Source organism: Micropterus salmoides, unplaced genomic scaffold (genome assembly GCF_014851395.1).
Source record: "Micropterus salmoides isolate LMB-PRFRI ecotype aquatic unplaced genomic scaffold, ASM1485139v1 Ms_hic_scaffold_11, whole genome shotgun sequence".
Classification (NCBI taxonomy): domain Eukaryota; kingdom Metazoa; phylum Chordata; class Actinopteri; order Centrarchiformes; family Centrarchidae; genus Micropterus; species Micropterus salmoides.
The window spans coordinates 30,145,984-30,159,273 of NW_024040152.1; the positions used below are offsets into that span (position 1 = coordinate 30,145,984).

Below are 13,290 nucleotides of genomic sequence, written 5' to 3' on the forward strand. Positions count from 1 at the left end.
TGCTAATTTCTAGGGCTGTCCCCGACTAAGGATTTACATAGTCGAATCAGAATCGTCATGTCCTGCCTATAGTCGACTGATAGTCGAATGATGTGGGATTTTTTGTGCGCAGCGATTGCGAGCGGGGGGTTACACACGGTAGCTCCGCTTTAATCTTGAGAAGCTGTAGTCTCTTTTCATTCAACTGTAAATTTCCAGCTACTAACTGAGGCTTTTTGAAGGTGCTTTTCTCTCTTTCTCTCTCTCTCTCTCTCTCTCTCTTTCTCGCATTCACTGGTCTTGTGCAGACTTTTACGTGCATTAGGCCTACTGCTGCTGACAACTGCATGCACGTCGCGGTTCCTCGCGGGTCTATTTCAAGTAGCCGGCTATTTAAAACCGATAAAATATTCTTTATATGCTTCATCAACGGTGATAAATTATCCCAAAGTCCCACGAGGTGCGAACAACTCGGCACAACACCGTGAAGCTGGGGCTCGGTCTCTTCAGAAAGTGTTCCTCCACTGCTACTGCACACATACACGCTACGCTTACACATGCGCACTGACAACCCAGGTTAAGGGTTACAATTTTGGATTTATTCACGCACTTCAAAACATTTATTGAAAGTTTTATTATTTTTACATATTTTTTTACACCATTAAACTTTGAAATGCATATTGTAATAGGCTGTATATAAACTTATGTATGTAAAATCAGACGTTGAGCACCCCCCTATAGCCAAAATGGTATGATCCTTGTTTCACTTCAAGCATCCAATCTTTGACTATTCGGGGTCAGCCCTACTAATTTCACATCTGAACATACTTTAACATTTTGATCATCTCTTACATTTTTCTTTTGTTTGTTTTTACTCAGATCCAGACCATGGTGGAGAGCCTGAAGTTGTCTATTACTGATCAGCAGCTACCCATGTTTATCCGCATTTTAGAGCTGATTATTGCCCTCTACTATGGGGAAATTGGAGGACACAAAGAGGGCGAAGGAGAAGAAGGCAGTGTTCACATCAGGGAGGCTGGTGCAATATTACCCGGTGAGTGAGGTCTTTAGGGATGGCAATGACTATTCTGTCTCTAATTCCTAAAAACTGTGTGCTTTATTTTAGGTTGTTTTTTTTTAAAAAGAGCTGAGCAGAGTTTCTTTAAAACAAAGAATGTATGTTGACTAGATGTAGCTAGAAGTTGCTTATTAAGTACAGTAAGAGAGTCTGTGGCTTTTGCTCTTTATTTATTAGGCTAATTCACCTACAAAATGTGGTTCTCCTTTTTTATGGCTGAGAGCTATACTTTTTGCAAGAGACGTGCACAGCAAAACAGAAGCAAAAAACTCACATTTTTCTAGAGCTATTAGTTTGTTCTATCAAAATTAATTTGAGGTCTAACAGGGATGCAGCATTTGTGTGTCAGTACGGTTCCTCTAGCAGTCATATTTCTCAAACAAAATGTGATCCAAAGCTCTGAAGTGGTTAATGAGCCATCAGGTCATGCTCAAAGCTTTGACTTTTTCCTTAGACAGCGTTTTAATCTCATGACTGTCTGCATGTTGCCTTGTTCTGTGCAGGGGCTATGTCTGTCCATATGCTGCTGTTGTTCCTAAACGGGACATTTAACATCACTTTGACCATGGTGTGCGCTCCTCCTGCTTTTTCCACAAACAAAAGCCGGAGCGTGTAACTCAACACAGACCATTGTCGTCAGGCCTGATACCCTCCATGTGGATAGTGGCAGGAGAGAGGAGGATAAATGGAAGAAACAAGGATGAATCAAACACAGACCAATTGATTTCTTTCTGATTGGAGCACCACAGGACATCACACTTCTCACATTCAGAAGCTGAGCGAAACATACACATGCACTCAGCTTCCCTCACAGGCATACCACATATAGACACACACGCGCGCACACACACACACACTCTCACGCATGTACATAGACTATATACTTTTAATAGCTGCAGCCACCCCCTTAAAAAACCCCACCTCATTCCCTAAACGTCCATCTCATCTCTCCCCAACTGCTCATCCTCATCTCAGCCAAATAGAACAGGATCAAATCCCAGGTCCCGCTGGGCTAAATCAGCCTCTGTAGCACCAGGAGCAAATTATGGTGCAGGGGAAGTGGTGGGCCGAGGGGAAGCAGGCAGCCCAACACAATACAGCCCATTCGCTCACTCCCTCTAACTGCTCCCTGCCTGTTGGCCTGGAACTTTTACTGCAAGTTGGCGCAGCTTCTAGTTCGGTGTCCAATGCCAGATGTAAGAGTCGGTGTCATGCTACTGCTATGTGGAGCCTCTGAGAATGAATTAGTATCCCATCACAAAAATATACAAGAGGGGACCAGCTCTTGGAACCTGAGCACCCCCAGATCTTGTTATGCTGGAAGTAATCGACAGAGTGAAGAAGCTGAAGGGGGCGGGGGGGCGGGAGGGCAGTTGTGCGTGTATGTACTGTAGTAGGTGGGTGTGTGTTTGTTGGGAGGGGTTTGGGTTTGTTCACGAACATATGGTTTTCAGTGTATTCATTTCAGATTTAAGGAATGAAGCTGAATTCTTTTGATAATAGTAGCAGAATTACAGCTCAAATGATTTATTATTTCTTATAAGAAAATAAAATGTATGTTCCTTAACCAGTACAGACAGCCTTTACCGTTGATAGTTTCTGAGTACTACAACATTCATTTATGTTGATGCTTATAGCGACTGACTTGGCTTATATGCATATTTATTTTTAGTGGCTTGTAGTTTGTAGGAAACAATCATTGTCACATGATTGATGGAACATGATCCCAGTATTGTACATAATACTTCATCACATTCATTTGATTTGCCCTAGGCTGCTTGTGGTGTGTCTCCTGCTGTATGTTCTGGCTCCAGTGCCCTCTGTCTGTGTGTTTGTTTTTTTTTTACTCTTGAATATTAATTTTTCTCCATGTGAAGGTGTTTTATTTTTTGCCAATTAGCGAAGTGGAAAAAGCCTTGTAATGTGTTTGTGTGCCTATGATTCAGCGTCGCTGCATGTTGTTTGTTTGAATCTTTCTCTTTTAGGTAAGAGCCAATGTCTCATTAATGAACAGCCCTAATAGTTGAACGGTGTGGGATATGTGTGTGTCACTAACCAAAGCAACTCTTCAGGATTAGACGGCTAGTTTTCCTAGTGTCTGTGAAACACTGTAAAAATTTCAGTGGTTGGAAACATAGATGACTAACATGCTTGAATGAACCAGCTGGTCACGGCACCGAAAGCTGTATGGTTTCTGCAAGTATGTGAAGAATTATGAACTGAAGTGTGTGGCTGCTGAAGTGAGGCAGGGTGTGTGCACCTCTCTATATAGCATAAGTGTGAGCATGTGCATGAGTGCCAGGAGTTGTCTGTTTGTCCAATCGTAGGTGTTTTGCTCTCTGTATATGTACGTATAGGACTAAGTGTTTGCTCAGAGTCCTCAGTGGTCTATCCAGTGGAATGGACCATCACACGTATCAGCCAGAGGCCACAGGCTATCTCCCCCTTATAAACCTCATGTGGCTCCCTTATGCTAGCCCAGTGACGTGACAGGGCCTCTTTTTAATCATCTTTTCACTTTTTGATATTGGTGTGAAGACGTAGAGGCCATTGAGTTTAGAATTTTATGGACATGGATGAAACAGTTTTTTGTCTTGGGGATCGTTTTATATTCTTCTACCATGACTGCTAAAATTGATTTTAAAACATTTTGATGTTAATGTCACGCTGTTAGTGTTAAAGTGGAACAGTATGCAACACACATGTTGATATGTGTTCCATTCTTTTATTTCAAAGAATGGCGGCCTGTGTGCTGAAGTGTGTCTGTGTGTATGTACTGTACAGTAATACCTGTGAAGAGGTGATGAACAGACACATCAGATAATCTGTGACTGGAAAAAATGAAGTGTGTGTGTGTGTGGATGACAACGAGCAGAGTAGCCTTTGCTCAGTGGTCAGGTAACCAGTCCACCTCTTCCTCTATAAACATGGAGGGACATCTACTGGCCTGTAAGGGCACTGCCTTCTCTCACTCCTTCCCTCTCAATGTCATTCAGTTGTTCACTCACTTACACACCCACTCCCTTGCTAGCTTTGACATACCCATCTGCCTAGAGACCTTGCACTCTTGATAACCAACCATGTTCCTGACACATCCTATCACATAGTGCTTCTGAGATCTGCCTATGGACAAATGCATGCTTTTGTGATGCCGCAGTGGTATTGTGAGTTGTTCACTCTTTGGTTGCGCTCATGGTAAAGCAGAGAATAGTACTGGGTATATTTCACACCTGTGTGGTCACAGTGCTCTACTCCACAACAGCATATGTTTGGGCAGCCCACATCACTCTCTGGGAATTTTTCACTCACGTCTCTGGATTAATACTTCAAAGTCTCCTTAAGCCGGTCTGTTTTGATCACTTGATTGGTAATTGTGCTTTTATTTTGATTGCCTTGCATTCAAACGTAGGCTTCGTCAGACTGTGACGTGAAGCGAAAGAGCTTAACTTGTTGGACTGACACCTCAAAGGCTTCCAAGGAGTGAAAACAAAAAGCGAATAAAAGATAAATGAAAGATAGAATCGAACAGGGAGATATGGGGGAGAGAGAGATAAAAAGCTGTAACATGGGATTTCCAACTGCCAATTCGCAAAGTGAAAGATTTAATTAAAATATGTCATAATTTTCACCGCCTTAGCCTCTGGGATTCCTAAGCTGTGACCTCACGGACAATATTGTTTTCTCACAGAGGACGTGAGGCCGCTAGGAATGGGATTACACATTCTTGTGTATTGACATCAGCTTCCTCTCTCCCGACGTGTATGGAAACACACACGATGGGACGAGTTCAGAGGTCGGGATCAGGGATCGGGGCAGTGCGTGGTTGTTTGGGGAAATCGTGAACACCCAAATAGTTTGCTGAGAAACATCACACCACCAACATGTCAGTCCACCGACTGACATTGTTGCATTGGTTATTGAAGTACTTACTTTTTGCTAAGAGTTTCTGTTGCTCACACACTGACAGGCCTGTTGACAGTCTGAAGTTTCTATTTATCTTCAACCCCATGTTTTCAATCCCTTTTTGTCCAGGCTTTGTCCCATATGTAGACCTCAGCCCATTGGTATGTCTGGACCTATCTACACTCTGCCTCAATCAGCTTGCCCCCACTACTTTCTACATTACCCTCTTCACCTGGTGTGAGGCCTGTGCCTTACAGTAGCCAGTGCTCCAGTCAACCCCTTTGCTCTGTCAAGGCGTAGAAGGTGTGATCAGTCACTCCTCCAGCTTATTTTGTACAGTCCCACAGTCGACCCTTCCTAGCCTTTACCTGCACCCATAACCAAGCTCAGCTTGTGTGCTGTAGGCTCATAGGTACTCAGCCCCCCTCATGGACTCCATTTCAGTTTGTTGGCACCTGAACAAATATCTGACCCAACCCCTCGCAGCATGCATTTATAGATGCAGTTTGTTCTGTTGGGTCCAGCTCAGACAGCCCTGATCACAGTGATCCACTGGGCCCGGTCAAGACTCTCCTCTGTCAGGATGCTGTCTGACAGGCTGTGTCCTCTGGCCTCTATTGGAACGGACTTCCCCCCCTCCCCCTCTCTATATCCTTCTCTAGAGTTCATGCAGCACACACATACTCACACACCTGCATGCTGGAGCATTGGCAGCAACTACTGTGAAACTGCCTTGGCCTGTGCTGTTTTTGTATGTTCAGTTGACAGCTGAAAACATCTTGCTTGTATTAAACTACCCCGAAGGCATGGACAAATTAATTTAGTGTGTTGCATTGAACACAGACACTTCCATTATCAGAGGTTTTCCCTCTGTATCTTTGACTAATTTGTTCTCAGAACCTGCTTCTTTAGATTAATTTATCTGTTAGAGTAAAATACTACTAAAGGGGAATTGAGTGTTTTTCATTTGAACCCTGATTTGAATGATGCAATATACATAATATACATTTAGCAATGCGATTGTGTACAAATGTAACACATTTGTTGTTTTTTTTTTGCTCAGGACATGACCTCTTGTTTCGTTTAGGATAATTTAAAATTGTTTATTAGATCTACTTTGTGTGCACCAGACTTTTTGGTTTTTTAAGTGGAGTCCTTACTAGTAGTAAAAGTTGACCTGCTAGTACTTTCCCAATTTCCCATTAAACTATAGTAAAATAAAATGCTTATATTGGCATTGTAATTAATTAAGCCTTTTTCCCCTTTAGCGATGGATGTTGATATGGAAAACCAAGTGACCAGCCAGTACTCCAGCCCAGAACTCTACTTGCATGGAAGTCCTGAAGAGGCAGACCAGGGTTGGGTGTCCTGGGCTTGGTCCTTCGTTCCAGCCATCGTAGGCTCAGAGGAGGAAATGGAGGAAGCCCTCTACCAGCAGAGAGAGACTGGAGGCATCACTAACAACCCCCAACATCACACACCTAAAGACCCCATTGTTTCCATAGGCTTCTATTGCACCAAAGCTTCTGTTACCTTCAAGGTAAATCATATATAAAAAATGTCAGGGATGAATGAATGCCAGCATAAACTGGGAAGAAGGACAAACATGATAAACTTAAATATCAAAATGCAATGGCCAAACATGAGTGAGTGAAATAGTTTTATTTCAGCATGGTTTTAAGGAGGTCATATTATGTTCATTTTCAGGATTATAATTTTATTTAGGGGTTGTACCAGAATATGTTTACATGGTTTCATGTAAGTAGTTTTGATTCAGAACAGGATTATGTTTTGATTCAGATCGTGCACAAAGAGGACAGATGGGTCTGTTGTCAATAACCTCTTTCAGACTGCCTTATTTTCCGGGAGTATTGCACCAATATGCTGCGCTGCATAAAAGGCACGGAGCTGGAAGGCAGGGTCCGATTTCATCTGTCTCTGAGCCGGTACCGCGTCCGGCATGCTGGTGTTGTATTACACGGATTTTTCTTCGCCCCAGGTTCCAGATAGCTGGATCGCCATGTGAACGCACACATGGTTGCGGGATTATGCCTTATCTCAATATGAAAGTGGCTTACTGTGTTTGTGAGAGAGGGGGGAAGGAGTGAGAAGGAGGGGCTGAGCGAATATCTGCACAGCGCGCAGCTCTACGGTGAAATATGAGTTTACCCATTTTAAATAGTAAAAAAAATCTCAAATGTGATTAAGAGTTAGGATGTAATGTAGATAAAATGTATTTTAGATAAACAAATACATTACATACAGTGGCAACAAAAATATGTTTTTATATCCAAGTAAACGCAGCGTATGGATAGATAATATGTGTATTACACACAAGGTAGGGCCAATTTGTGTATCTTAGGGTAACTGTGCAGATGATGATATATAATGTTAACATAGAATTTCTTGATTTAAAATATCGTTGTGTTAACAATTACATTTTTTCCCCCTTGCTACCATTATTGTTTATTGGTATTGTTTTATATCTACCACTGCCCACCCCAGCCCTGCATCTTATATTTTGCAGTCACTTTCAGGCATGCAAACTCCTCAACTTTCTGCGAAATTCGCCATTTTGAAACGAAAATGGGTCACCTACGTGATTTGTGCAGATCCGATGAGAAAATGTTTGGGGGATTGGGGGTTTGTCCTTGCTAAGATAACATTTAGGCCTACCTGTTTTACTCCTCACTAGCATGAGCTTTGCAACTTCACAACTTGCTCTGCCTAAACAATCGTCATTTCTTATGCCTCAACCCAACAGCCAATCAGAGGCAGCGTAGGGCGGGTCTGAACACGTGAGGAAGGTAAAAGACTGCCGAATGAGCTGTCCGTCAGAATGCAAGCCTAATGTAAGACAGAAGTAAGCTAGCATACAATGTTAACTGTCCTGTCATATACAGTAATGTTGTTAAGTTTAGAACTTTGCCCGCTGTTATTAACCAGTAATGTTAGTTCAGAGCAGTGGCAGCAACCTGGATATAATGTGTTCTTACATCAACAGGACAAAATGTGTCGGCATCTGTGTTATTTACACTTTTTGAAAGCGTTTGTTAAAAATGCTTTGAAAAATAGCTTGCAACATGAAATGACAAAGAACCAGTGAAAGTTTATTTGCATTTTTAAGTAAGAATAAACAAGCTACTGATTATAAAATTACCCCAAAACGTGCAGAACCAGTCAGTAACCAACAACTTCTTACCACAGTTTCAATTTGGTTAACTCTCCCTGTGCACATAACAAAAGAGGAAGGAAGACTAAATCATGCCTGCATGTGTGCTAATTCAGCAGGGATGATATTACATGAGAAAAATTGATCTACAGGAGAAACATATGTGAAAGCAGCACAGAATGAGAGCTGTACTGCATTATATTCTGTAATATTTATAGAGTTTGAATTGTCACCTGCCACATGAATTTTGTGTTACCATTTACATAAATAAAGACATTTTCATCATTAATTGATGTAGGAAAGGCAGAACAGACTCCCCAGAATGCAGGAAATTTAGTGTTTAATGCTCAAAATGTTCTGGGGGAGCACCCCCAGACACCCCATTGATGTATTTCAGCTTTGATGATTTCTATTAAATACTATTAAATTATCATCACATCTCGTTTTTGTGACACCAGTATTGGTGCATTGCCACATCTCGTAAGCTAAGTGTATTGTCACATCCCTAATCTGAGTCCTTATGTCACGCAAAGTGATGGCCTTGCGTGTCGGTATCTTTCTCTTGTTACAGTACACGAATGCACGTTATCTATGCAACATGTAAGCTTAAAAAAAGACCCCTCTTACACTGTCTCTGTACGTTTCTCTGCTTGCGGATCCTTCTCACCTTTTACCCCTGACCAGTTTGCATGCCTGCATTTTTAGTCTTAAAGAACAGCTTGATCCTTAGGAAGTTACACTCCTCTTTGTCTCTGTGTGCGGTACAGGGGAGGGAAGTGTAACTGCTAACTGGCGTCTGGGGTCACGTTAATGTTTTAAACATTATACATGGTATGATGACTATTCAGAAATAGATCCCAAACTTTAATCCTGCCTGCTAACTCAGAATAGTTGGAATTCATCTGCGTTTCCCCTCAGGTTCATGCACTTCAGATCACATTACTGCATGTTTGTGTGTGTGTGTGTGTGTGTGTGTGTGTGCTTGACAGCATGTGTGATCAGTGAAGGGGAGGTATGTCTCAGGCCAAGCAGACCTTGGTGCTTTTCTAATAATGTTTAAATTGTTCCTGTATTGTTTGAGTTCTTTTAATCAATTAATTGCCTCTCGTCTGGAGTAATTGCAGACAGCTGAAAGGATGGTTTTTTAAACGTTCTCGTCTCTTTCCTACAAGGAAGTATTTAGTTTGAGGGAATTTCAGGTCTTTGAACAGCCACTGCATAAACCTGACTTTGACATGGACATGAAATCAGAGTGGTATTTTTAGATTGCTGACCCATTACTCCCCAGATCTGTTTGATCAGAGAAATTGGCAGTATACTTTAATGAGTTTTACACACATAATGCATAGTTCAGCACTGACCATTTGTTCCCCTCTTTCAGTTTTGCACACCTGCCAAACTCTCATTGCCTGCCAAACTTCATGCCATTTTTCATTTTAAGAAACATTGTTTCTTTATTTTTGGTATTTTCATTTATTTCATCAATAGCAAATGTCATTTGTTCCCATGGTCTTTTTTTCAACTTTCCATTAGATCCTTTCCACCGTGTTACATTTCTGAGAAATCGACATAAAGACAAAGTACCCCAATATTCACATCCAAGATGCCTCATAAAGAATCATTTGATTTGTGTTAGACTCCCAAAGTTTTTAAATGGGCCGAAATATAATAAAGGAGAGGTAGCAGGGAAGGTTGTGGCAGCAGTAGCTCTGTGAATTACTGCTTCTCTGTCCTCTGCTGTGTTGTTTAAAGCCCACCTTTCTAACTTGTGTAATGCCAAAGTGGCCATATTTTTATTGGATAAGCATTTATTGTGTTTGTCTGATTGGCAGCTCTTCAGTGTCAGTGCCACTGTACACTGTTGTTGTCAGACAGAGCACTTCTTTAGTCATATAAATTTAACATCCTTGCTCACCGCTGTCCTCAGGGACCTGCGAACTAGGGTGGGGTGATCCCTGCATGTGATTAAACCTTCGAAATTGAAAGAGGGTAAGGGAGCGAGGGTGAGAGAGTCTGCTCCATCAGGAAGGGTAATAAGGCACAGCTGCTTCTTGCTCTGCACCTGCTTCCTGTGTTAAAGTTGAATGGGTTAGGGCCTGCACAGTTCCAAACCCATAGTTTTGCTCTGTACCCGTCTCCCCCGTTACCGACTAGTTTTGACCAGACACACTCTCACTGCCTCCACAAAGTCACGCACAGAATTAATGCTCTAATGAACAATCCCTCTTCTCTTATCAATTTACCTGAATACTCTGTGAACAATCGCCACATTATCAGTGTGCCCCTTGGTATCTTTAGTGCTTTAATTATGTTCTGATTGTCATTCCCAAAAAAGCCAGAGAGGGCCTCCCTAGAATCAGAAAGGGTGGCTGACATGTGGTTTGATGAATGTCTTTGGCTTGAGTCCAAACTTGGAAAAGAAAACAACCAAAACGTCCCAAGGCTGGCGTTCGTCTCTGATCTAAGAGTATGTCATCTGTCCTTGTTTGGATGTTATTGTTTCTGGTTTTAAGCATTATTTTCTGGGGCCTCATTGTCGTCCACATCCAAAGACTTGCATAACTATTGTTTACTTTTCAAATCATGTATCTGTTTCAGCAGTGAATTGGGGGTACATGTGCATACGCTTACATACATATGTGCGCGCACACACACACAGACACACAGACACACACACACACACACACCCACCCAGACAACGAGCTTTCCTGGTTTGATGATGATGAACACATTACACTACTTTTTGGATCTAACACTGTCACACATCTAACACTGCTTTGATGTGTGATGTTGTGACACTTTTTGAAGCATTTTACTTGCAATAGTATTTTTTTTTTTCACAGATACAATCAAAATTATAAAAATGTGATGTGTTTCTTGTTCCATTCTGGTCAACTCAAAGGCAAACTAGCTTTGACTGCTACATTATGTATTTATTTGACCTTTTTTATTATTTGAGTTCGCATTTGACCATTCTGCAGAATATTAAATCTCTCTGTCTTTTGTCTCAGCTGACAGAGACCCAGTCAGAGAGCAGCTACTACAGTCCTCAGAAGGTCAAGTCGAGAGAAGTCCTGTGTCTGGAGCAAGAGGGAATCACCATTGAGGTACGACTGTACAGCTTAACTGTCACCTGAAAACATATGACAATTGTAAAAGGGGTGGGCATGATTTATGGAATGTAGTCTTTTATTGATTTATTCATATTGCAGTTTTAGTCAATTCATTGTCTACATGTGTTCTTGTTAAATTTGTTGTTATTTAGGCAAATGTGAAAATGGATCCTAATATATATTTTAGATATTTTCCATCCCTGGATTGTTACCAATATTTATGGTGATGAATATTGTTATTGTAAACATTAGGCCACAGCCATTCATTATTTCAACTACAGCAACTGATCCTTCTAGTGATATCTTTCCTCTACAAATTGTATCCATCTGGAAAGCAACCTTGTTACCCATCATGGCTAGACCAGACCAATAAAGATCCCTGTCCTCTTTTGATCCTCTATTATTATTATTATTATTATTATTATTATTATTGTCTCCTTATTCGCTGTTGGACAGACGTTCCTCTTAAAAGTGCATTTATAAAGCCTCTCCAGGTCACTAGTCCATGGCCTGCTGTGAACGCAGTGGAATCTGTGTCTAAGTCAAGCCCAAGTCAGATCATTGCCGCATTTCCCCCTTGGTGTAGAAAATATTTTTAAACCTTTTTCTCTGATTACCTGGTTGGACTAGGAAAGGAGTTTTCTTCTCCTAAGCTTTCTACCAGATGTGAGAATTCTGAGAGATTTCCAATTCCAATTTCTGTAATTTATGCTTTTGCTGGAAGAGAGAGAGACCAGCGTGAGCTGGGACCAAAAGTGAGAGCGTTGAAAGGCAAAGGGATGGCTAGTAAAACGGGGAAAACTAGGCCTTGTAATTATTGTGTGGTGAAACAGAAAGTTTTATTGGATTGCTCTCTGTTTAGTTGTCTGCTGGGTGAAGCAAAGCCATGGTGAGTGAGAGATAACCACACCTCGCTGTTACAGGGGCTGCTGGGCTGCTGCCACACTCTCTCTCTCACACACACGCACACACACACACCACTCTTAAGGGAAAATGGACGCTGTCTGACCCCTGCTCTTTTATCACAATGAAATTATCCCACAACCACAACAGCACCACAAACCAAGATAGTCTCAAATTGTTCATGGTGGAGAACTTTGTTTGTTATAAGTTCAATCTTTAACTGTCATTAATTTCAAATCTTTTATTGCAATGTAAAAAGTTAATTCAGTAAAATTCATTTCTGTGAATTATTGCACTGTTGAGGTTTTACTGAGCTTCTGTTGACCTGATTTAAGCCACTGTACATCCAGGGCGTTCTCTTTGGAGAGGAAAGGATTCGGAAGCTTTTTATCACCTAGCCAAGTATATTAATCATTTTAATGAATTAATAGGTTTGCTGCAGTATGCCTTTGCATTCCTTATTTTTTTCAGTGGGGGGGAAAGGGCTCCAGACTTTATCCAGCATCCACATTGTTCTTCATGTAGAGGTGAATAAATTTGGTGTATAAAAACTGGTTATGTCTCGTCCTCCGGTTTTTATTCCAGGTGCTGATGATGGGGGAGCCCTTCTTCGATTGTCAGATTGGATTTGTGGGCTGCCGGGCACTCTGCCTGAAAGGCATCATGGGAGTACGGGATTTTGAAGAAAACATGAACCGGCGTGAAGAGGTAAAGACAGCCTAAAAAGAGGAAAAAAAGGAGGGAAAACGTGAGTGAGAATTTAAAAGCCCAGGAAAGAGATCACTTTGACCTAAACCATGTCTTCTCTAGCCTTTGTTGCTTCTTTCAAAAGGAGGTAAAGATGTGGCCTGGTTTGTTTTTGGTCTGCCTTTTGTAATTTACCGTAATGCTTTCTGTTTACCACATACATCACTGTGTCAACAGCAGTGTCACCATCCGCTTATGTACAGTATAACGGGCACAATTAACATCACTGTATTTCATCAACTATGTGTGTTTTTCTATGGTTACTTTTAAATTGTGTTGTTCACCTATGGTATAGTACATTTAAAAAGGACAGTTTGAAAAATGTATGGGATGGATTTTATTTTTGTGATATCTGAACTAATCTTAAACATTTCTTATGTTTCTGTACGTCCTCC

The 13,290-nt window shown here is 41.4% G+C and overlaps 1 protein-coding gene across 5 annotated transcripts in view; it reads left to right on the top strand.

Moving 5' to 3' along the window:
- The window catches only part of LOC119898078 (vacuolar protein sorting-associated protein 13B-like), a 323,319-nt gene that overhangs the window by 29,365 nt on the left and 280,664 nt on the right, over positions 1–13,290 (top strand). For all 5 annotated transcript variants that reach the window (XR_005443479.1, XM_038712226.1, XM_038712228.1 and 2 more), the window contains 4 exons: positions 859–1,033; positions 6,229–6,500; positions 11,144–11,239; positions 12,734–12,856. Coding sequence is in view for 4 of the 5 variants with exons in the window: in XM_038712226.1 (XP_038568154.1) it covers positions 859–1,033; positions 6,229–6,500; positions 11,144–11,239; positions 12,734–12,856 (666 nt within the window). In the remaining variant the exon portion in view is untranslated. The remainder of the gene's footprint in view (positions 1–858; positions 1,034–6,228; positions 6,501–11,143; positions 11,240–12,733; positions 12,857–13,290) is intronic.